This window comes from Phaethon lepturus, unplaced genomic scaffold (assembly GCF_000687285.1).
Source record: "Phaethon lepturus isolate BGI_N335 unplaced genomic scaffold, ASM68728v1 scaffold111, whole genome shotgun sequence".
Lineage (NCBI taxonomy): Eukaryota > Metazoa > Chordata > Aves > Phaethontiformes > Phaethontidae > Phaethon > Phaethon lepturus.
Window position 1 is genome coordinate 45,827 of NW_010516713.1, and position 25,038 is coordinate 70,864.

Genomic DNA, 25,038 nt, shown 5'->3' on the forward strand with positions numbered 1-25,038 from the left:
AAAGGTTTTGGGTAGCTGTATCTACAGCGCGCAGCTCACACATTTCTCCTTCTATCCCTACTCCTTCCCCATTGGCACAGCTGGGACCAGCACTGCTGTGGGTTACTCGGACCTTGTCGGCAGGAGAGGCAGTACGATAGCCTGATTTTCCCCACCAGTATTGTGTTTTCCTCCAGTAAATGTCATGTCCATATTTTTTCCATCATGGCTTGGGTAAAGGAAGTCCCTTGTCTTTATTCTTGTGCCACAGTATGACCATGGGTTGGAGGAGCCCCTCAGCATCACAGCCCTGAGCTGAATACAGACTTCTCTCCTGGCTCCCCCAGTTAAGAACGGATTTGCTTTTGGTCTTACGCCATCACACTTACTAAATTCTTTGTTTGTAGCAACTGAAGGATTACCTCCTTCAAACCTCCCATTTATAAGTGCAAAATGAACGTGCTACATCGTTTCAGCATTAAGTAAAGTCTTTCTACAGAAATAGCCCATTGAAGCCACGTAACGATGAGTCCTGTTTTTTCTTTCCCCCGAGCTAGCTCAAGCCCCCTGCCATCAATAGTAGCTGTTGTTAGGACAGGCTCCTCCAGCCTCCCTCATGTTGAGTATCACCTTGTGCCACATATGCAGCATTGGAACCAGCCAGCCTTTTCATTGGCAAAGCACATGCAAGTAGAGGACAAGCATCCTGGTTGTGCTCATCCCCACAAAAATAGTAACAAATTAGGAGTACGACACCTCATTTCCTTTCATTCTGTGGGGGCGAGCACAGGAGGAGCTGGACTGAGAGATGGCATTTGCTGAGAGACCTGGCGTGGTCAGGAGTTCGTTGGAGGCTGTCAGGAGGAATTAAGTTAAGGGTGAGCGCCCTGGCATGGGGAAGGTCGGGTGAGGACGGCACACGGGCAGCTCCACGTTGCTGTCCCACAGCCAGTTACCTCCCTTTGCCTCCGCTAAATGCAGAAGATTGCCCTCTTGTCTGTGGGATGTTTTCCTAACTAATCCCGTTAGGAAATTAGGATTTCTTAACAACTTTGAGAGCCTTGCTGTTTTGCATGACAGAGAATGCGTAGGTGCCTGAATGAACTTCTGTTTTGATAAAATGCCTTTTGTGTTCTTGATAGAAATTTCCTAACGTTTATGTGGTATAAGTACTATCTGGCAGCCAGGGAATGGATCCATTCCATCTGGAATCCAGAGGTCCATCATTTCTCTTCAAAGCACTTAGTTCTCCGAGGCTTATCAAATTGTTGTAGGAGTAAGAGGTACCCTTCTCACTTATTCACTTGTCCAGGATGCTTTCTACTTCCACACCTGAGTAAATGCTTTATTTTTTGTATTGTATCAATAAAGCTACAGCAAAGAGATTAAATCATCTCTCCTTTTGGAGGTCTAAGGAGAAGCACCTTGTTAGGGACTGAAGCAGGGCTTTTAGGAGCCAGGAGAGGTCAGCTTTGCTTTGCAAAAAAACAGAGAGACCTTGCTGGCTGATGAAGCAAAGCAGCAGTGCACAGCGTTTATTATTGATACCCTTAAGAGTTGGTTGAGGCTTTGCTCCTTTCGGTAGCACCAAGAGACTGTTTGCAGAACTGGGCCAGGTGGCCATGGGGGGAGTCCTACCCCGCTCCCGCGGGGCTGAGACCACCATCTGCCAGGTTTACTGATCTCCTTTCACAGGCTCGGCCCCACAGGGGATGATCTCTGGCCACCAAGATGCATAGCATTTGTGCATTTGGCCACATGACTGAATCCATCCCTTGCTGCGTGAGGTGTCAGTATTACTCCCTGTCTCTCCTGCTGTAGCTTAACGGTTGATTTAAGCTGATCTAAACATGAGCTGCAGTCAACAGAGGGGAGCAAGTCCCCCTGCCCAGGCCTCAGACACCATCCACATGCAAAAATGTGGCCTTAGCATCAGGATTGAGGCTAAAACATGCCCCTGAGAAAGTAAGGGACCTGCTGGGCCAAATTTCACATTTGCATCTGGCTGCAATGGTATTAAAACAAGAGAGCACAATATATCAAAAAGCAATTTAAAAACAACAGAGTAATATCTTGTTGAAGGAATCTGTTGTGTATTTTTAAAAAGGTAATATACAGTTTGCCAGCTGATGTTCTTTTATTTGATGTTGTTTGGAGCTCTAGAGGACTTCAAGCATTCAACAGCTGCATTAGGATGCAAGTCCAGTGGGAAACTCTGCAAGTAGTGGCATTGATCTGGTGAAGAAGTACATGTCTAGAGCTGATGGTTTAAAATGTGACTCCCACAGGCCTCATAGATTCGTATCCCAGAGGGTGAATGAAATCAATCCAGTGCCATTGATCTGCAGCTGGCTGCTGTTTGTGGAGCCCCACGGATGAGCAGTGAATACGAGCTACTACCCGAACTGCCGGCTGCTTCTGTTTGAGCCTTGCAAATAAATAATCTTTGACCAGAGACCAACCATGACAGCTTTGGGTTAGGCTGGAAATACCTCTGCAAGTGCCACAAGGCACCTGACATGCCACATTAAAAATAAAAAGATCACAATGTTGGAAGTGGAAAAAAGGGCTAGGTAGCAAGGCAGTCGTAAGAGGTTTCAGGATAGGAAGGTGAGGAAGATGCCTGAGTTAACAGAGATGGAGAGAGACTGCCAAAAGGGCAGAAGGTTTGGAGGGAGTTCGGAGAAGGGGAGCAAAGGCAGAGGAGGGTGTGGAAGATGAGACCTGTGAAGAAAGGCCAACAGGAACAGGTCTGCTCTGTTGAAAGAAAATATGCACAAGGGAGACATAATCACCTGCAAACACACAGTGGGGATTTATAAAGCAGTCAGCAATCAATTTTCAAATAATGGATCTGATCTTTAAATAAACTGGTACAAGAGAATGAGGGTAGAATAAATACATGATTTATCATCCCATCTTTTTTTGCAGTAACAGCAATGCAGCTGTATTTTCTTCCCTGATCTTCTCCTCTCTGCCTCCTGAATAATAAAGTCAAGCAGCACCTTTACAGCTGAGTCTCTCTTGTGATAGAAGAAGCTTTATAGAGCTGTCAGCCTTCTGGCCCAGATGCTTTTTCAGGCATATGCTGCTCAAGGGTTTACAAAGCCCTGCTTGAAATGTCCATGAGATCAAAGTGGAGGACTGTTTTGAGGCAGCAGAAAGCAGGCAGAGGACTTTTCCAGGACAGGACAGTATTTCAGTGAAAAGCAACAGGACCTCTGACGGTTTCCTTGGGACCAGGAATTTCTCCTTGCCTTATACAGCAGGTTTCTGGAGTCCTTCAGAAAGTCAATTCTGAACTTGCCTCGATACAGCCATTAGGCTCCACTTAGTTCTAAGGTGGGACCCACCAAACCCAAGGGTTAATTCAGATTGTGAATGTATTGGCTATTTCCTATGCCAATAGAGTGACCAAATACCTTCATCCCTCCCACTTTGACTCTGAAACATGTCTTGCCCTAGCTGTCTGCCCATGCTCCCTGTGCCCCGCAAACCCTCCTGCTGTCTTCCCCAGGCTCCTCAGGAAAGACAAAGCAGACAGGAGGAAGGCAAACCAACCAACTTTTATCAGGAAATAACAACTAAATAGTTGACCAAAACGCTCGCTTTCTGTAGAGTTAAGTGCTGTAAGAATTAGTTTTACTGAGCAACCAGGTCAACCCATGTCTCTCCAGTAATGCATGAGCTGGGAAGGTCACATTCTCTCCAACAGCCTCTAGTTCCTTGCATGCACTCATCTTTCTTCTCCACACCACCTGCACTGACTAAAGGAGCTGATTCTTCCTCCTGGACCTTATAAAGGAGTCTGGCCGTTGCTGTAATGAATCCCACCTGAGTGTGCTGACTGGGAGCCAGTGAGCTGCAGCCACCCGAGCATAAACCCAGGTGCTTCAGGCATGTGGCTCTCTCACAGCAAATCATTTCTCTTCTGAAGGAGGAGTCAGGTTATTTAAATAGGATGATTATAGCAGCTGATACTGTTTTTAAGCTGGATCTTTTACAAATGTAGACTGAAGGTTCTTAGATTAGGTTGGATTAGAGCTGAGCTCTCCATCTACTTGCATTTCTGGAATGGCATGTGAATAAGTCCCTCTTTCACTGCTGCTGGTGAGATCTAGGTATGAACATAGTGGGGCCAGGCTCTCAGCTGGGGTGGGTTGTCTTTTCTCTAAGATCTGATGTATAGACTTAAGGTGCAAAGCTGTGTGTGCATTTGTTCTCATGGTGTGTTGGGGCACAGCTTGCCTCTTACACCATGTGCTGTCCTCCGAAGAAAGCTGTATGCTGCTGCAGCTGGGAGAGCGTGGGGCTCTGGGATGCGTCTTGCAGCACAAGCAGGGCAGTAGAGAGACATAGAAAGTAGGACCTGAGGCTTTATTTCCTGAGAATAGAGGCATTTCCTTTTTTCATAAGGTGTTATGAGCATGTATAGATTAGAGACTGGGATAATTTCTTAAAATCTCAGATCCTGTGAGAGGAGGTCAGATAAATGTTTTCTGTGCATAGATCTCAAAGATAGTATGTGTGTAGTAAGATTCATGTAGGTATTTGGCTAATAATATCTACTCAAATTATCTGTGCAATAGATAGAATGGCTGTAGATTGCAACAAAGCATAAAGATTTCTTTTTTTTCTTTTATCTTCTTTCCTGTTTTCCTATGACTTCTCCAGATTTTTCCACCATGTTTGGAAAGAAGAAGAAAAGGCTTGAAATTTCTGGGCCCTCTAACTTCGAGCATCGGGTTCACACTGGCTTTGACCACCGGGAGCAGAAGTTCACCGGACTACCTCAGCAGTGGCACAGCTTGCTGGCGGACACGGCAAACAGGCCAAAGCCTATGGTGGATCCCTCATGCATCACTCCCATCCAGCTCGCGCCTATGAAGGTATCGTGCAAAGTCACCTTTGAATTTCCTAACCTACCTTTGATTGCATGGAACCTTAATGAAGAAATACCAATAGTGGCTGTTCTGGGAGTCAGGCATGGCTGGGGAGTGTGCAAGTACAGAGAGAGCTGCAAATCCAAATATTTAATAGTAGAGCTGCAAGGAAAAAGTGCTATATGTATTAAACTTGTATGCATGTCCCAGAAGAGTGTGAGTCATGGGTCTTGCAGGGGCTGTGCCATCATGCTCCTGGGCTGCAGAAGAAAAAGCCACAAGTCTTGGTGGAGGCCTAAAACAATGCTCCTCTGCAGCATAAAGCTCCTTGATAATTAATTTAAGAATGGTGCTTTAGGCAAAGGCAGTTTGGAGCAAGGGAGAGAGGGAAAAGTACACCAAAAGGAAAAAAAAAATTAAGTTGCTTGTTCAGCTGGGTGAGAAGCTCAGGGAAGGGACTTATTGCCACCAGCTGGTGCCTGGAGGGGTTAACACAGGCGATGGAGCTGAGCTCCTTACTGGTCAGTAAAACGAGGGGAAACAGCCTCAGGTTATGGCTTGAGGAGGTTCAGGCTGGACAGCTGGGGAAAAAAGCTTGGCTTGGAAGGTAGAGCAGCCATTGGACAGGGCACCAGCACAGCTCTGGGATCCCCACCCATCCTTAAACGCTCAGGATTCCAGTAGACAAGTTTGCCTTGATTTAGCAGTGTTTCTGGGACTGCACATCCTAACATCCCAGTAAAAAGCACTTGTGTGCTGGTGGTAGCCTATAACCTAATGGGCATGTACATCTTGCCATCATGCAGCTGCAAAATAAATTTAGGATTTCATTTTCATATGGATTGTTCTGCAGTAAGGGAAAAATCAGATAATCCTGAGAGTACAGACCCTGTACTTATATTTGATAAATTTGCTAAATTTACGTTTACTGCTTGCTCCTGAAGGACACTAATCACTTGATGATCAGGACTGCTGGGTGTTGCTACAAGACAAGGGGGATAAAACCAAAGTCTTGACTTTTTGTCATAATAAAATATCTTACTGTATAATAGAGGCCCAGAATAATGAGGAAAAAAGTAGGCAAACCTTTTCCTGCTAGGGGAGGAGAGCAACTTTGTTCCACAGCCCTTCTTAACACCAAAATATCCCTAGGTGTTTTGACATGAATTCATAAAGATGTTATAGAAGGGGGGGGGGGGGCAGGAATCAGATTACTTCGCTGGGGCAGGAATCAGTTTACTGTCTTGCAGCAGTACCACCTCTTTTTCTGAAGTTTTGGAGTTGTAAATCCATAAGCTTAAAAAGTTTTAAAATGTATTAGCTGTCTCAGCACCGTACAGGCAATATGACTCTGGGTCTCGGCCTGTGAATAGACATGCATAACTTGGTTCACATGCAGAGTCCCATTGAAGCAATACACACTGCAGGATGTGTAGGATCAAGCCCCAAATAAGTAATTGCTGGATTTTGAAGTGGAGAAAATCACTGTCAGTGTATATCATAGGTCTATGTAAGTCTATATATCGGGGGTCTATATATGTGCATATACTAGGGATGCCCTTCTGAACTAAACCATCTTGTGTTAGGAAAGGGCTGGGAGCCAAAATGCAGCTCCCAAGCCCACCTCATTCTTCCCATGTAGCCTTGGGCCATGGTGGTCCTCAGTGCAGCTGTGCATCCCATGACATCTTCCCAGGATGCATGTCAAAAGGACAGGATGCCTGCAACCTGGTCTCCATCTCTGTAGTGGCTGTGGGGCTGAGCACAAACAAGCTTATCTGCAGAGGGACCCACAGCAGGGTTTTTCTGCATAGATGGAAGATGTGAATTTGGAAGCAGATTACCCAAATTGCAGTTAATTGCATGCCACTGCTCTGGAGGTATAGTTAGAGGAGGAAATGGGGTTAAGACTGAAGGGCTCAAGAAACTGTGCCTTTACCCTCCAGTTACTTCCCCTATCCAGCTCTCAGTTATGGTGTATTGAATTCGGCCTCCATAATAGTGCTAGAAAAAACAGGTTAGTTTTAATAGTAACTAAGAGGCATTGACTGTCATCTAAGGATTTGCTTTTGACTCTATTGCAGGATATAATTTTACCGTATGTTTATTAGGAATTAACATGTCTTGTTTTGAGATAACTTAACTTATGGAGAGAAACTTGAGTTGTGGCCACTTTAAAATTAAGAATATTAATGTTGCTAAAGTAGTTCAGCATAATAATTTTAGACAAATTTTTTATGCGTGCACATACACCAGCACCTCTAGTTCTGTTGAAAGGTTATTTAGGCACTGAGGATTTCATAACTTCAGTGAGAACTGAAGATTTAAAATACACTTGCAGTTTGTGACGATAGGAACCAAAGGCTCTGAGATCTCAATATTGTTTACTACTTCTCCACCCAGCAGTTGACAGTTTAATTAACGCACTGGTGAATGCACTGAGGTGTAGCAGAAGAAGGTTTGTAATTGTGTCCTGAGTCACGGTATTACGTCAGGCTGAGGCGTTCGGCCAGAGTTAGTTCGTGCCACGGTTTCAGGTCGTACAGCAGCTCTGTATCTCTGCTATTCTGCACTACTAAATTTATTCTCTGTTTAATTACTTCAATAGTGACTGCCCGTATGGTGTGAGGCAGATGTGTTCTGGCTACCATGTGCTCCTTTGTGACTGGAGAGTAGCACAGGTCATAGAGGTAGACTTTAAGAGCATGATTTCTTGCTTTTGAGACAAAACTGGTGTTTACTGGCTTTGGGCTTCACCCAGAGCTGAAGCGGAGAAAGGGAAAGACTTTTTCTTGACTTTTGTAGGTTTTGCAGCTTTCCTGGTTAGTGGTGTGTGTTTCTCAGTCTGCAAAGCAGATGGGATCTGATTGTACATAGTGTATCCCTCTGGGAAAAAAAAATAAATGATAAATATTCTCACTGCTCCATCTATATTCAAAGGCGGTAGCAGCAGTGATGATGAAGAAGCAGTGCCCTCGGCTCTCAAATATCCTGGGGGATGTCATTGCCCTGCCGCTGCGCTGGCTGGGATGAAAGGCTTGTAGTGCTTCTGCACGTGGGTGGTGGCAGCTTGTCATAGTAGTATCAGCATTTGAATTCAAACCTGAGCTAGCTCTACAAATTCATTCATTTCAAGTGCGTGGAGAGACAATAATAGGATTCCCCTTCTCGGTGTGGGCGACCCAGATATCAGGAGAGTATTGTGTATTTCAGATGGTAACACAAGTCAGTAAAATGCGGCAGAAAATTTCATGAAAAATAGAAAGCAACAGTGATATTCATAGCTTTGGGGTGTGGAGACAGAGGCGTTTGAAAAAAGGCCTATTTTCCACTGGAAACATGTCTGCATGAAAAATGTGAACCGTCTGTGTCTTCCTGTACTTAAAATAGGCTTCCTGAAGTCTCTCGGTCCTCTTACTTCAGTACTTTGTAGTTGTTCTGTGTATACCTGGAGCTCATGGTTTGCATGTTTGCTCTAAACACACAATATGCCCGGCCTGTCATCACCATTAGGCTACACAGGGGCTTGGTTTGTTGCCACTCCTTGATTTTTTGGAAAGCTTCAGAATCAATAACTAAGCAAGTGCATTGTCCTTAGGTAACAAAACTCAGTCTTCATGGTTTCTCCACTCTGCTCAAAATATTAGTAACACAAACACCAGAATCCTTATTTTAGGTATTTTTGCCAAAAAAGCTCAGCATTGGCTTTGTAAAGATGCTCCACTAAGGTGCTTGAATGTTTGCTGCTGTCAGTGGGAGCAGGACGGCACTGAAGACTTGTTAAAATCCCTTGTCATGTTTCCCAGTGTAGCAACAAGCATCCTCACTTCTGTCAAGTTACTGGAGGAAAAAAATGCCTTTTTTTTTTTTTCTTTTTAAACAAAACATGCTGGGGTTATTCTTCAATCATCTGTGCTGGTGCATGTGTGAAACCTCCATCACTTTGCTTTTGTTGATACTTCGGGTAGTCTGACCCATCCACACTGTCAGCAAGATCAAGGTACCTGACTTGAGGATGAAATGGTGGTGGGCTTGTGCTTGAGTAAGGAGGGGAGGTAGCTGTGAGTACTTGGGTGGCGAAATGTATAGACATAAAGAGGACTGAATCCTTCCTGCTGGGACCTCCGCATGTCCTTCTCTCCTGAGCACATTGCAGTAAATCCAGCAATGCTCATGTGGTGGAATTTCAAGTTTCCTGAAATTTCTCCCCCATTTTCTTCCTTCAAAAACACAGGATGTAAGGGAGTGAGGGCTTTTGCTGCCTCGTGGTATCTGAGGAGATGAGCATTAGCGCAGCTTGGCGATGCAGCGGGGTCAGTGTTCAGCCAGCAAAGGCAGAGCAAGATCCTCAGCTTGACATAGGTGCTGTATTGTCAGCAAAGTGGAAGGAGCCTCTTCTGTGCCATGTGGGTTGAGCTGCCTTAAAAGTAGAGAAAACATCGTCCTTTCCATCACTTCATCCAAATGCCCCTGAATGCCCCACAGCTGGGCTGAGGTGCAGATTAATTGTGCCATTAACCTGTGGCAGTTCATTTACCTGGTGTCTCGCAATGGGTGGGTGTTGCAGGGCAGAGACTTTCTGTAGGGGACAGGCCACAGGGTCATTGGCTTTTCTCTCTCTCTTCATCCTCATGTTTCAATGGTCTAGTCTATATGTTTTGTCTTAGTAGTTTTAGTTTTTCTCACTTCTGCCTCTTAAACCTTGACCCCAATCCTGGTGAGTTAACTGTAATTTTAAGAACTTTTCTAAGCTTCTACTGCTGTATTTCAGCCTCTCTTCTACACAGGGGGGGAAAAAAATCAGAAAATGAGTTACGGGCCTTTTAATAGCTCTGACATGAAAATCAAAACTTCTGTTATGCATGTTGACAGAACGAAAAGCAGGTATTTCTTTTCCCCATCCTATTTGGCCTCTTAAAGTATTTCTGGCAATGAAATTCAAGCCTCGTTTAAGTTGTCATTTTTTTTCCTATGTTTACGTGCTTGCCTTGCTTACATGGAGGACACTGAACACTTGCACAGAGCCGCATGCAGCAGTGCTGAGTGGCCAAAGACCTCGAAGAGGGGAGATGAGCAGGGATCCTTGTCTGGGCTTGAGCGGTCAGAAATGTCCACCTCTCGATAGATAACCTCTAGCCCTCTCATCCCACGTGGAATTGCACAGGGGAGATGCCTGACCAGGAAAAGAGGGATTTAGAAATAGCTGCTCAAAGGCTTTGCCTGCTGCTTGGGGGCAGATGGACAGAGAGCAGTGGTTGTCCTGACCTCTCTTCCTCGCCCTCCTAAATCTTTACTTCTTCTTGATAGTTCCTTTTTACTTATTCCTCCTGTGGTACCTCTGTAGAAGGGACAGTCTGAAGTTCTTCCTTGAAGAAGGCTGGCTGCCATCCCACCAGGATGCTGTGGACCCACAGCACTGTTCTTGCCAGGACAGGACCTAGAAGGCTGCTGACATCTCGTGGGCCTTCCTTGTAAGTCATGCTTAATAACTCACGTTTCCTAATTACACGCTTTGCAATTGCACACTGGCCCTGGCACATACTTAGCTGGGAGAAAGTGGAGGTGATGTCTCCAAAAAGAGCAAGAGCTCTACCTTGCAGCATAGGAAATTCTGGGTGAAAGGAAAATGTTTTGCCAGCAGCGTGGTTGAGCAGCAGGACAGCAGCCCAGAGGAACTGTAGGATCTCAGCCTTTGTCCGTCAAATTTCACCCTCTCTATTGCTCTGAGCAGCCTGACCGGACTTTGATGTTAGCCCAGCTCTGAGCAGGAGGTTGGTCTGGGTGACCTGCAGAGGTGCCTTCCAGCCTAAGTGCTTTTGTGATTATCTTCATCTGCAAGTGATTACAGTCAGATTTGCAATTGTCCTTTAAGGCAGCCCCACTTTCAATTTATTTTGATTATTAAATAGGAACGTGTTTGATGCTACATGGTGCCAGAAGAAACTGCTGCAACATATTTAAGTAGAAGCTTTTCTTTCAAAGGGGTAATGCTTCTCTTTTGAGGGCTATTTGATTTACCACGTTTTTAAGTGACAATACTACTTCAGTTAATCTCCATACCCCCCTGTACAGATATAATACAAATATGCCACCTAGTGTTCATGGAAGTGTCTTACTGCAACATTCGCTTGGTGTGAGATGAGCCAAGTTGCCAATTTTGTGTAACCTTGCAGGAAATCTATCACTGTACAGATCAAAATCAGCCACAGTACGAGTAAATACAAGAAGTACACAGTTTAGAAGTTTTTTATAATTTATGTCACTAGGTTAATATGTTTTCATAATGTACTATGTTGCACAGAGGAAACTTTCTGGTTTATTTCTGATTGTCTGATGTCAGAAAATTATAGTTTTTTACATTAAGTCCTTTAGAAGAATATTGCTGCTGCCTGTGAAGTTGAGTTCAACAGGAGAGAAAATGCCTGAATAAAAGAATAGGAAGAAATTTTTCAGATGAGTAGTTTATTTTATAGAAAATGCAGTATCACTGTAAAGAGTGTCAACTGGAAGAGGATATATTTTGGACATCAGCAGTTGTTTGTTTCAGGGTTTTCTGCCAAAATACTGTAATATTTTACATATTTACAATATTACATAAATAAAGCAGCCTTGGATGTGAAGTACTACTGCCCCAGTAGTAAGCAGCCCAGATCAGGACTGTTACAGCAACTCGTCTCCTGGCACCACTGTGGTGGGAGCTGCCTGTCCCTCCACTGATGGAACCTGGGCAGGTCAGGTGAGGTGAAAAACTAGTTTTTTCTTTCATTGCACCCTCCTCAGGTCTTCTCCATACCCGTATCTACATATGTTCAGTGACAGTAATAGATCTTTGTCTCTGTCAGAGGTACATTAACTGGTGCACGGATTGTTTTTACTACAGTGACACACTGGCAACCTAGAGTCACAAAGCCAAGCCTGTCAGTGTTTAAGAGGCATTTGGACAATGCTTTAACTTGGTCAGCCCTGAATCGTTCAGGCAGTTGGACTAAATGATCATTGTAGGTCCCTTCCAACTGAAATAGTCTTGTCTCATCTCTTCTCTGGAAGCACCCCTTCCTATGGGACTTCTAACTGATGCATTCTCAGCTCTTCATAGTTTTGAGTTTCTGGCTTTCTGAACAGCAAAGCTCCTGATTGGCTTTTTAGCAGCAGCTCTTTCATTTTGATACCATTGCATTTCATGCTATTGAAGCACTTCATCCAGCCTGACTTGAAATTGGTTTTGTAGAACCTCATTTGGGGAAGAAAAAAAGCATCATTATCATCTCAGATTGATGCAAAATGTTCCTCAGCTTTTCAGTTCAATCAAAGAACCAGAAAATTAACTATTCACGTAATTTTTCTGACCAAGATGTTTGTCCCTCATAACAAACCCCTCAAGTTCAGCCAGGTATGTTTGGAGAGTCTGTCTGTACCTGAACTGTAGACACCAGCATCAAGGCTTACAAGTGGAACCTGGCCATTCTAGAGAAACACTGAGGTTACAGGGGAAAAAAAAAAAAAGAAAAACCAAAACCAAACCTCTCCTAGCATACAGAAGAAATACTTTAAGTGCCAAAACAAGTTTTTCACATTCCATCTTATTTCTATCCTTTAAATGTGCTCAGATGACCCAGGAGTAATGCCTGCAGAAATGTGGTTTTCGGAGGTGGTCCCTCTAGCTAATGCAGATAGTTCTGTGTGAGCAGCGATGCTGTGGTCCACGTTGGACCGTATAGACAAGTTCAGCACTGCACTAAGGCTTTAAGTGCATCATTTTGCCCTCTGCCTTGGAGGGGTGATTATCAGTTACCTGGTGGTCGTGCCTCTCATTTAAAAGGTCCCTGACATCCCCGTTGGTAGCTGGTGCTACCAGTACCCTGCTCCTGTGGACACTTGGAGGCAGGCTTGTATCTACACCCAACCTCATTGAGCTCTTCCCTGGAGTAGTGTCGGAGTTTGCTGCCTGCAAGGTGGAGATCTAGGGATGTTGTTCAGAAACCCTTCATCTGAGTAAGCTTTGTTCGTGCAACAGTTGGCATTGATTTCAGTTGGTCTGCTCACATAAGAAAGTATTTACTTTACCTGGGCCTGCAGCAGTAATAGACCATAATATAGATTACATGCTGCTGTGGGTAAAAGTAGTTTTCTCCAATATAATTAGTAAAGGAATGTTTTAAAATGCATTTTACATCAGCATGGTGATTTTAAGTAATGGCATTGGAGAAATCTTGCAAGGGCAGCCTTTAGTTCCATTAATGAGAGCTTGCACGGGCGAGCACAACTTTTAGCAATACACTAAGTAAAGATTGAAAGTAAATTCAGAGTTCGTGGTCTACATCTTCTGAGGCAGACTAGCCTGCTTTAGAGCCCAAAAAAACATGTTAACCTGTAGGTCTGCGCATAAAAGGAGCACAGTCTCAGTGTCAGCACTTCAGAAATTGTATCTAGTCTCCTCTGGGAATGCCAGTCTGGGAATACTCTCCAGGTAGCGCTCTATAACCTGAAACAAGTCAGGAATTAGATCCTGAGCAAGGACGCTTATAATCAGATTCTTTTTTTAACATGGAAGTTAGTCCCTGAAGACAAATCTATAGGAAACTGTTCCAGTAACAACTCTTGCTGCCTTGCCTGCCCTGATAAATGAGGGGCATAACTCCCAGCTTGCCGCCTGGAGGCGGAGGGCTCTGGCTCCATTGCTGCTAACATGGCTGTTGTTTCCTTCTCATTCACTTAGCCAAGCTTTTTGCCTCCTAAGCTTCCCCTGCACTGACCCATAAGATCTCTGGGACCAGAAGCGGGGCTCGGGCCCATGGAGGACCAGGCAGGTGAAGGTGGTGCTTTGGGGTGGCTGCTGTGGCAGTAGGGTCCTTCTGGTTTCTGTACCGTGGCAGTGATCCCCCAGAGCCAAGTGGAAGCGGTGAATGCTTTCCCCAGTAAACATGTGGAAAGACTGGAAGTGTTTTACCAAGCTTCAGTCAGGTAGCCCGGTGAGCTCTCACTCGGCTCAGCTGAGAAAGCTGATGGAGTAAAACACCCCAGGAGAGTTCTTATTTCCATGGACTGGCCGAATCTCCAGTAGTGCTGCTGAAGTCCCTCAGATACAAAGTTGCATTGATGTTGGAAAAATTTCTGCTCATTTCGTTGGTGGCCGGCAGTGGGAAACACAAGGTGGCAGCAAGAAATCTCTGAAAGTTCATGTCCTTGCATGTCAAAAGCAAACCCAGGCAGCAGAAGTAATGAGAAATCTGCTTGTACATCCTGATGGCATTTGTTCAAGGTAAATGTTTTAAACCACGTCGTAACAGGTCTGTGGAGGGGATTTCCGTATAAAATTAGTCACGCAGCATTTCCACTCCAGCACTAGGGCAGCATTTGCTACTTCCATTTTTATTTAACCATGCAATGACAATAATCATTCAGTAACTACACATTCTGCACATCTCCATGATACAGTTGTTCCTAGGTCTACTAATGAACTTGTTTTGGTCCATTGTAGTCCAGAACAGAAACTGTACTGGTTATAGTCAGCTCACTGGTTTTGAGCAGAGTTCAGCTCAAAAAGAGTAGGAGGATCAGAGGGAAAATAATGTTGCCAAGCAGCTCACTTACCTGTGGACCCAAAGCTTCAGGTGTAAATGTGTTTGTTTTGTCTCCTGCTCTGGCATGATTAGATGTGGGCTTTGGTGTTCTCTAGGAATTTGAAAGTGCTTTGCTGCTCTTTCTTGTCTTCCCCTTCATGCAGGATCCAATTACACTAGACAAGTGCTCTGTATTATTGGAGAACAATGTTGACTTGCCTGCAGATACCTTTAAATGCCTTTTCTGTTGTCTGTGGGATGAACAGTGTGGACCAGAAAAAAAAAAAAGGAATTTCAGATACAGGTCTTTGGAGAGAGAGAAAAGTGAACAGAAGAGAAGTATTTAGGATGAGCATGTCTTGGCAATTAAAAAGCAGAACAGATCCAACAGGCCTTAGTTGGCTATCAGGATCACACAGTTAAAAGAATAGCAAGAGATTGAATTTTACTGAATTTTATAGTTTTGTAGTCTGAACAAAACAGTATCTCTGAAAAAAGCATTGCTATCTGTGTCGTAGTTTGCATTTAAGAATTCCCACCAAGCACAGCACAAGTGGAGATGCTTACTGCTAAGACTTTTGCTTCCAGATAAAGTAGCACTTTCCAGGAGCATTGGGATATATAGGCATAGCAAACTGATTTAAACATGCCGGCTTTTATGAACCACCCAGGGAAAACATTCTGGGGCAGGATATGGGTCTGACTCCCATCCTACACCCCAGGCCAGGGGGAGAAGCCCCATTTCTCTCTTGTCAGCAGCAGCTGCATGGCCCTTCTTCCTCCCAACTTTCTCTGCTGTCCAGGGGGGTTGGAGGAAGGGGAGGGAGCAGCATTCTGTTGGGCAGATTAATTTATTAAGCGCGTCAGGACCAATCTGCCACTGGGGACAGAGTGCACTTGGCGGCAGCGCAGCCCAGCGAATCGAATCAAATTGAGATTACCCTAGAAATGTTTCAGCAGTTTCTTGTAAATGAGATATTGTGGTGCTGTGCTGGGCATCGCCCCTGCAAGTTGCTCCGCTGCGGAGAAATCTTTTGCCTCAGTTTGTTCCCATCAAGAAGGTGTTTGATTTGCACTTCTCATTTACAAGAGTGAATAATTAAAAGATCAGCTCAGGAAATTCCATATGTCTTTCTTCTCACCCGTCTTGTAAATTTGACCTAACTGTTAGATTTCTGTGCACGGGCACTCTTTGCTCTATGTCCATGTTTGCAGGTGAAAATTGCTCAGTGGGAGTTAGTACTGCTTAGGGCATTCCTGTTGCTGCACTTCCCATTTAATAGCTGTCCTTGTAAAGGAAAACTAACATACTTAACTGGAAGAAAGAATACTGCAATTTACAAAGCATGTGAAATTATTTTATATTTCTATTTTGCTAATACAAATTCCTAAATTCTCTGAAATCAGAGAGTGAGGTTTCAGAAGATGGAGCCCATAATCCTCAGAGACATCAATCGGATTAAAAAACGCACCTTACATGTGTGTTGGCCAGGAGTGCACAACTTTAGTGAAGTACCTTGAAACTTTCTCACTGTTTTTAAGCCCATGGGACTGAGGCATTTTCGGCACAGCACCAGCAGCAGAGCGTTTTGTCCTGCTGTTCCTTGACAGTCCCTTCCCTGCCAGCGTGGCCGTGCACCACACATGTCATCCCACCCTTCTTCAGAGTATTAATCCCAAATTCACAGGGCTGCGATTGCAGTGACCATCTTGACCCTGAGCAGCACTTTGCTGGGCTCATGGGAGATGAGCCCCATCGATCCCCGAAATGCCAGCTGCACGGCACTTGAGACTGAGACACTCATGAGCATCTTCTTCCGCTCGCTGCCTTCGCCTGATGATTTATGAAGTGGGAAGGTAATTCACAACCCTGCACCGCAGCTTGCAGAGCACAAGGAGCTTCTTGAGCTGGCCTCTGTACGCTCTGAAACAGAAATGTTGACTTTGTCTTCAAGTATCTGCCGTATATAAAGCCTCCTTCGCTGTGGTAAATCACAGCAAAAAGTAATAGTTTAAATTGTTTCTTCTAAATTACCAGAATGTCAAAATTTCCCTCATTTTAATTAAAAGCAGGGAGATGACTGCGACCGCAGTGGGGTGACCCAAGAGCCTCTGCCCTCTTAAGCAAGTGCCCCACTGCCAGAGCTGTCAGATGAAGGCAATTAGTTCCCTAGCGTAAAATTTGATCACGCTGGAATTTACTTAAGTGTTTCAGAAAACTCAGTGCAACCGTAGCCAGAAATCTTTCACTGAGGAAAAAAGCACCAGGATCATTAATTGGGTTAATGCTCCATCAACCTTGCATTTGTTAATGGGCATGTTTAGGGCATGAGGGGTACCTTATCCAGGGAAATGTCATCTGAGCTACAAAGGCGATTTATGCTGCGGTGTGACTTCATGAATTACAGACTGTCCCTCTCTTCAGGCTTTTTTATTTGGTGGTGGTGGTTGAGAAACTGCATTCTCCATGGCAGCAGTCAGTACACCTGTACCATGGTGGTCGTTACAATAAATGTGCAGGGTGGCGAGTGAGACTGAAATGATGGGGCGCTGTCTTTTACACCACCCAGCTTACTGCAGGGCTCCTCTCCCTATGAAAATCCCACACGAATGCCTTTCTGGCCCCTAGAATAAAATCTGCAATGGTGTCATGCACCTTGGTTGTAGAAAGACTTTTTTTTTTTTTTTAATGCATATCAGCCCTGGGAAGACTCACATGATGTTGTGCCACCAGTTCCCAGTGCTAATCACATATAGATGTAAAATACTGACTCTGTGCCATAGAAGCAGTTTCAGTGGGCGTCTTAGCATTAGCACCATGTGGGAGACCCATGGCTCCTATGAAGCGCAGCGGTAGGTTATCAAAGCTGAAGTATCTGGGGAGGTGGTGGTTGAGTGTTTGAGCAATCACAGAATTAGAGAATCACAGAAACACTAGGTTGGAAAGGACCTTCAAGATCATCAAGTCCAACCGTTATTTTCCTCACACCTCCCCTACATGAAAACACAGAAAAATAACAGGCTGGGCTGCAAATATTAGGTGTAAGGACAACTGTCAGACACAGCGTCAAGGTTGATGATGATTGTCTTGTGACAGCAGAGAGGCCTTCAGAAAACTGTGCCATCATTTGGGCTAGCCCATTTTTAGAAGACTAAAAAACACAGCTGTGTTTCTTGGAGGGAAGGATTTCTGTCATGTGGTCCAAACATTCCCAGCTTTGCTTTGTGTTTTTTAGCTGCCTCTCAAGTCAGCCCAGCTGGAAAGCTCTGGGGTGCTGCCGCTGCAGGTTCCCCCATAAATGCCACAGGATGCTGCCTGGTGCAGAGACCACACCAGTGGTTGCTGGTCCACAGCTATACCTCAGTAAATCTTACTGAATTAGCTTTACTTCTTCCTTCTTTACTCCCTCCTTGGAAGGGAGGGAGAGAATTCCACTCTCACAGAGGCGCTGGCAGATGATGTGGCTTTGAAAGAGGGAGAATAAGATACCTGATCCTGCTCGTGTTCATCAACAGAGCTGGCCGCAGGCTGCCAGAAAATGCTAATTTGACAAAATAGGGAAGTTCGACATTGAACAAATTTTATCCAGAACGTGGCCAAAAAACTACAGTCTTCGGTGTGGTTTGACACAGCTTTTTGGGTGAGCAGGTCCACTTCGTGTGCTGTTGTGCTGAAATGATTGCCATCAGCCTTAGGAAAATGCAGAACTACTAAGAGGGCAGTTGAAATTCCTGCCGTTAATGTTTTTGATGAATTTAATCTTGTGGGACATTTTGCTTTTTCATTCCATCTTGGGATAAAGGAAAATTTTGATGTTTCCTAAGTCCTAAGAAATAGAAATTCTGTGGATTTGAGATTTCTCCATTCCTCTCTCTGTGAAGTACTCTTGTAACCCATCAGTATTAAGTACAATAACTTTCTCACTCAAACGAAAACTTTTTAGTCGCATTTCACTCATTTGTTGTGTGTCAGAGATCTGCGTGTACGTATTACACAAAATTGCACGTTCCTGATGTGGTTTAGGTAGACGCAGAATAATTATTTTTGACATTTAATATTATAGGTAATTTGAAATATTACATAACAACCGTGTTTGTGTATTTAAAAAAAGAAAGAAGGAAAAGTTACTAGAATGTAGATATTTCAGTGCAATTTGAAAACTAAATGTTTTGTTAAAGTTACTATACTTTAAAATGTCAAAAGAATTACCGGTGACTGTGATTATAATGAAATGTTGCTCTTGTTGTTATGGCAACTAACTTTTAAAACTGCTGTGAAGGGTGACAAATTACACAGTGCCATTTTGGTTAGCCTTTTTTTATAGTTTTCAATCGTTTTACTTTTGAAGAATTTTAAACAGCTGGCACTAGTGGTGGTATTAAGCATATTACACTTATTCCAAACCTTTAGCTGTACCTTCATTTTGATCCATCAAGTGATATCTATTTTTCAGGCTGAGTAAATTTCTTTTCTACATCATCAGTGTAGATCATCATCATCATCATCATCTTTCAGTAATTTGCATGTGCCCATGCAAACGTTTTCCCAACTTCTCTCCTATCGTGTGCTGCTGCCAGTAATCGGGTTCATCAATGTGATAATATTGGATGTATGCGCCTGAAGGCTGCGTATTACCAAGCTCAGCTCTCTGCTGTGCAGTGATGTTGCTGTGCCGCTGTGTGCTCAGAAACGTGACTGCAGCGTAGATGGGTGTGTTTCATGGGTCTCCGTGGGGCTGGTTTGCAGCAGCAGGAACCTGATGATGACAGCTCATCTGACCTGTTCAGTCCAGCCCCTATGGACAAGCCCCACCAAAAAGCGCTGCAGAGCTCAGCCCAGGGCAGCCGTGGTGTTTTGTCAGGTAGCGCTTACAGAAGCAGCCGGGAGATATTTTTGTACAGGTGGATGCACGGAAAGGAGTCTCTGGGATCCATCCCTCCTCCAAAGGAGAAATTGTGAGAATGATTTATTTTTGTACTCCGTTAAATTTAGTAGAGAGACAAGGGCGCAGTCCTGGAGTAACACAGCCATTGGCTAGCCCAGCATTCTGCTCCCCCAAGCTCAGCATCTCTAGTCCAATATTAAGGAAGCCGGAATGGTGGGGGAGACTTCATACAGGAGAGGTAAATCAGCCTCTCCAAGGGAGGTATTTCTGAACTGATGTTACCCACAGTGATCTTCTCCCCTTGGAAAGCGCGGTGTTACCTGCGGTGAGGTGTCGGTGTGGGTATCAGTTGCCTCTTCTGGCAAAACAGAAAAAAAGGGACTGTATGCTCTGCTGCTATTAGCATCGGTCGGGAGGTGAAAAACTTGTCAAATGGTAGTGGGGATGGACAGGGTAAAAACTGCTTTGTCACATCCAGTGATGCTGAGTCAGCTGTGGTGATGAGCACATCCCAGACATGGCACATCTTGCCAGCCCCCCAGGCTCATGTCTGGGGGCTTCTGCCCTCCCAGCTAGCAAAACCACAGAGGTGGACTTGGACGAGTTTTACTGTGGAGGTTTTCATTTATATTTAATTTCCCCTGTGTATGGGAAAGATCCTGTCTAAGAGCTGTCCCAAACAGGAATTCCTGGATCTCCTAGAAAGGGATTAGAGAAATTCCTGAGGCAGGATCATAGCTCGTGTACTTAGACACTTGATGACAAGGGGCAGGTGACACGGTCTCGTGCTCCTGGTTTTGCTGGGTGACTCTATGGCATAAAGTGCATGTTTAGTCCAGGCAGCAGTGGCCCACACCTCCTCACCCAGCTGAGGCATCCGGCACTGGTGAAATCTGCAGAACTCCTTCCCCTAGGAGGGAACTGTGGGATACCAGAAACAATGAATATTTTTTATTATTATTTTTATGCAGAGAATAAGAATATATAACATTGGGAAGGAATTCATAACAGAAATGATATAAACTCTGAGGCTTCCAGGTGTAAACCACACTCTAAATTACAGGTGTTAGGAAGAAGTGTTCCACATACTTTCCTGTGTGTTGTGACTAACTCTGAGTAATAGCTGTTTTGTAGACAGGCTGTAGATCAAAACTGGAGCAGATCCTGTAGGACACTACTGGAGGGTGCAGAGTGATAAATGACATCTCTTCCCATCCAGCACCGTTTCTCGCTACATATCTGATAAGTTTCTGTTGCAAAAGGCGTCTTTCCAGGGTAATGCTGTACGGCACAAGCACCCTAAACTTCCCCACTTAAGTTAATGATTTGTACAGAGAAATGAGGTGTTTGGTTGGTGCGGGTTGCTGACACCGGTTTGTCCGTTTGTCTGGCTATATCTGCTCATTGCCTGACGAGGTCAGGAGACAGCTGCCCAAATGTGGCGCTTATTTCTAATTTGCACAATTTGTATCATCTCCAGTTCTGTCTCGGGATGAAGTTTGATGGTCCCACAGCCAGAAGCTGGGTTTTGGCACGATCCGGGTCTCAGAGTTCAAAGCAGCAAATATATCCAATTACCTCCCTTGCAGTACAACCATACAGACATAGCATAGACACGGTTACAAAGAGGACCCTGCACTGGTGGTGGGAGCAGGTGGCACCCAAAGGCAGAGAGCCCTGGGGTGGCCGCTAGTGAGGAGCAGGTCTGCTGACTGTATGGAGAGGTTACCCAATGCTAAGGCCTCGGTGCCAAGGCCTAGGGGGCAAGTCGCCAACTTTCTAACCCTGGGACTTTTGGGAATCACAATGTACGAATGAGTTCCCCAAGACACTTGCACCTTCATTAGGTGTGAGGAGATGCAGAGGAGAGGGATCTTCAGTACTGACCCAATCATTAATTCTGTCTCCAAACCCTTTTTGATCAAAAAATAGACAGGACTCGTGTGCTTTCTTTTAAACATGGTCTTCTATCTAATGCCCAAGGCTGATGCACAAGCTCATCTCCTGCAGGTGGCAATGCAGCACTGGTTGTGCGCTTCTGCCGTGATGCCATCATCAGGTGGGGGAAAGAGGGGATGGAGGTACAGAAATGTTTTTTCAGTCCTTTCTCATGAAGTTTCCCCTTTGGGTGTAATTCACTGGAGCGCAGTGGGCTCGCAAGGATGGCTCCGACACTGTCATTTGGAAAGCTGACTCAGAGGTTAGAACTTCTCTTCAAGTGAATATTCAATGGAGAAAAACCTTAAGTGAAACAGTGGGCCCACTTAATTGAAAACAGCTCTCCTGGATCCCAGCGGAGCTCCCCAGCCCCACCTGGGCTTTCAGCTGCTGTTGCTTTTTCTCCTTGGCAGCATATTTACCTATGCCTGTAAAGTCAGCCATTGGAGACTGTGGGCAAGTCTTTATCTCTCATATCCCACTTTTCCCTTTGAGCCTGGTCCTTATGGCAGCTTAGACTTAAAATTTAACCTCACAACGAAGCGAAAGGAGCCCACCTCGTGTTGGCCCCAGGCTGCTGGGAAAAGCAGGTTTTTGCTGCATGCTTGCAGCTGTCTGCAGGAGTTTTGGGGGTCTCCGGCTATTTTTGGGTCCTCTAAGGACTGTGCTTGGTCTGAGATCTCACAGCCTCTTCTCCAGGTGAGAATAGATCAAGTGCAGACCCCTGACACCTCTGACACCCTTGGCTGCAGCTATAAAACCGTTATTTACAGGGAGAGCCAGAGTCTTCCTTCTGACATGATGACAAGGATCAGTTTTTCTCGCCAAGGTAGTGCTGTTCACATTTGCTTATGCTGAGGAGTAAAATGTGGTGTTATGAACACAGCTTCAAATACTTTGAAAGTCTTGCAAGACAAGAAGATAAATTACCAACGCATCCATCACTTACACTTACTTTGACCAGCTGTGCTTTATGTACCTTTTCTTAAGAAAAAATTGATTTTCGTATAGACATAGGCTATGCTTTTAGTTCATGTATAATGCAAGTGAGGGGAGAAGCTAGCTGGAAGTAGAATTAGATTTTAGATTGGCTGTTTGTAAGGGCAACGTTTCCTTAAAAGACCTTTTTTTTTTTTTTCCACCCTGAACATCACAGAGATTTTAAATCCTCATCGACTTCTGAAAACACAGCTCTGGGAGGACAAAGGATGATATATTCTTAACGAGTGTGTAAAGTATAGTAGTTTAAAGACAATAAATGCAAGGTCGTATTAGGGCAAAGCAGTTAATTACCCACTTCATTATTGTCAAGGTTAATACAGTATTTGAGCGCAGAAGCTGTTTTTCATCTCTTTTTGGAAACAAGGCAAGACAGCGTTTCTTACAGACAGATCCATTATAGCTTATCACCGGAGGACAGACCGCTACAGAAACGCCATGAAGGATGTCTACTGTCATCGGGCTCCAGAGCAAATGCCAAACCTGTCCAGAGAGCAGTGGAAATGAAATGAGAGCTACAGCTTCAGAGTACCGCGCTTTAATTCACAGAGATTGCGCCCCATTGATTTTAATGGATGACGGCAACGGTAGCATAAATTTCACCGGCACTCGTTCATCTATTGTAACATTGATCCCTCCTGAATTGCACAATGCGCGGAAAAACGTCCTTTAATAAACATGGGGTATCGACTATAGCAAATCCCATCTTTCCGTGGTGAACCCAGTGAAAGCTGCACCTGCGGTAGGGCTCGATCTCTGTTTTTCCTGTATGCTGGGGTGTTGTACAGGTTTTCGTTACATGAGCTCAGTAGACGGAAACAAAGGCCTCATAAATCTTAGCCCATCAACATTTGTGAATAATGCTTTGCTTTTAACTCTCTCACCTGCAGCAAATTCCTCACGTTTAAAAATCTGGAGACCAGTAAGTGGTTAAAAAAATTAGGGAAAAAGAAATCTGTATAAATGGAGAAATCTGTATAAATAGATGTAGAATGTACATAAAAGTAGTATTCCCTCCTTATATGGAAACATGAGTTGTTTTTTTCAGTTTATAAAGCCTTTAAAATTGCAAAAACTAGTCTAGTTCCTCTCAAACTAATTACCAGGATAACTGTGTTTATATCAGTTTTAATGTAGACTTTTTCTGTTACATTTTCTTTCAAGATTTTTGTTTTGCGTTTTAAGGTAGAGCTACAATTTGCCATCTTTTGTGATTCCTGCCATTGTATTTCAGTCCCAGGAGGTTTTCCCTCTGCTCACCGATGCAGCACACAGCCTGGCGATGCAGTAACTGGAGTCTACGCTCCCAAACCGAGACCCCCCCCCATGAGCAATTTGATCTTTCCGCTGAAGTCATACCTCTGAATGTGGGTACTTCTGGCCCTGGTGCTATCATTAGGCTTTGGGGTTTGGAAATATGGGCCGTGGTTTGGGCAGTTCTCAGTCTCTGGCTTCTTTCTGCAAATACTGCACTGCCCAGGAAAGCTGCGGGTGCTGGTGAGCCCCCAGCACACGCTTTCTCTCTAGTAAATGACTTGAGGACAGGTTAAGGTGGCACAACATATGTTTCATTCATTGTAACATCTTCTTTGATGTTATTTCAGGACATGGTCTAGGGGACATGGTGGCGCTGGATTAATGGTTGGACTTGATGATCTTGGAGGTCCTTTCCAACCTAGTGTTTCTGTGATTTTTTTAAGTTATGATGCTCAGTGGGCTTCCTTACAGAGCAATTACTCTTATTACTCTTATAGAATGATACCTGCTTTGGCATATTAATTTGGTTTTTAAGCCTAGTAAATTATTGTTCTACCTAGCAGGGAGGCACCCACTGTATTTCAGAGTTGTGTGTAAACATCTTAAGTATCTTGCTATCTGAATAGAACTTGACAGCATAGTGTATTTCACAGGGTCTCTGTAAGACACTTCCTAAGTTGTCTGCTCTATGGACACTACTGTTCTCTTGATAGGAGTAACGCTAGATCCTTCCTTGGAAAAAATCATGCTCATATAGGCTGTCTGATTTATCCAGAGAGACGTCTCACCAAGATGTATGTCCTTTCACGTAAGGGTAGTGCTAAATTTAAAAACAAGTGAAAGCAAATAGAAATATTATTGTTCTTATTAATAATAAATAATTATAATAATTGGTATTAATAGTAATAAAGCACTGACTATTCTGTAGAAAATGTGCCTCTGGGATAGGGAAGTTTTATCCTCCCTTTGTGCTGGCCCTTTTAATTTGCTAGTGGAGAGGAGCCTGAAGCAAATAGGAATTACAGCCATGACCCTTGCAAGTCAGTGTTGGCCAATGGTCGTCCTCAAAGTGCTGGGAGGAAACAAAAGGGGTTTAGTTCTTAATCCCCTTAACTTCATCAGTCAGGGTGAGACAGCACTGAGGTCCCAAAGCTAACCCAGGCTGCTTCAGATGTACAGACTGGGGCTTTGGTGGCGCGTGCTTTTTTTTAAAAAAAAAAAAAAAAAGAGGCGTTTTCTACAAGACCATTTTACTATTAGAACTTCTTTAAAATTCACATAATCAAAAAGGTGGCTCCCAAGCATGCACCTGTCAGCAAAAAAATCCCTAAACTGCAGGATTGTGTCATCAATCAATTCCCTAACACATAAACCCTCAACTGCTTTCTTCTAAATCTTCTGTCTGAAGGTATCTAAAGATCCTGCATCCAGGGAGCATCTGCTTAAAGGAGCAGAGGGAAAACTCCTCTTTCTTATAACCAAAGAGGCTGGTCTGCTCCCAGAGGCTCCGCGGGGCCCCCTCCGGCTCCCGGGTCC

The 25,038-nt window shown here is 44.3% G+C and overlaps 1 protein-coding gene across 1 annotated transcript in view; it reads left to right on the top strand.

Annotated features, from left to right (window-relative positions):
* The first annotated feature begins 826 nt into the window (after positions 1 to 826).
* Positions 827 to 25,038, top strand: part of PAK7 (p21 protein (Cdc42/Rac)-activated kinase 7) — a 43,180-nt gene continuing 18,968 nt past the window's right edge. The window contains exons 1-2 of the mRNA XM_010296138.1: positions 827 to 857; positions 4,654 to 4,868. Of these exons, the coding sequence (XP_010294440.1) occupies positions 4,665 to 4,868 (204 nt within the window). The 5' untranslated portion in view covers positions 827 to 857; positions 4,654 to 4,664. The remainder of the gene's footprint in view (positions 858 to 4,653; positions 4,869 to 25,038) is intronic.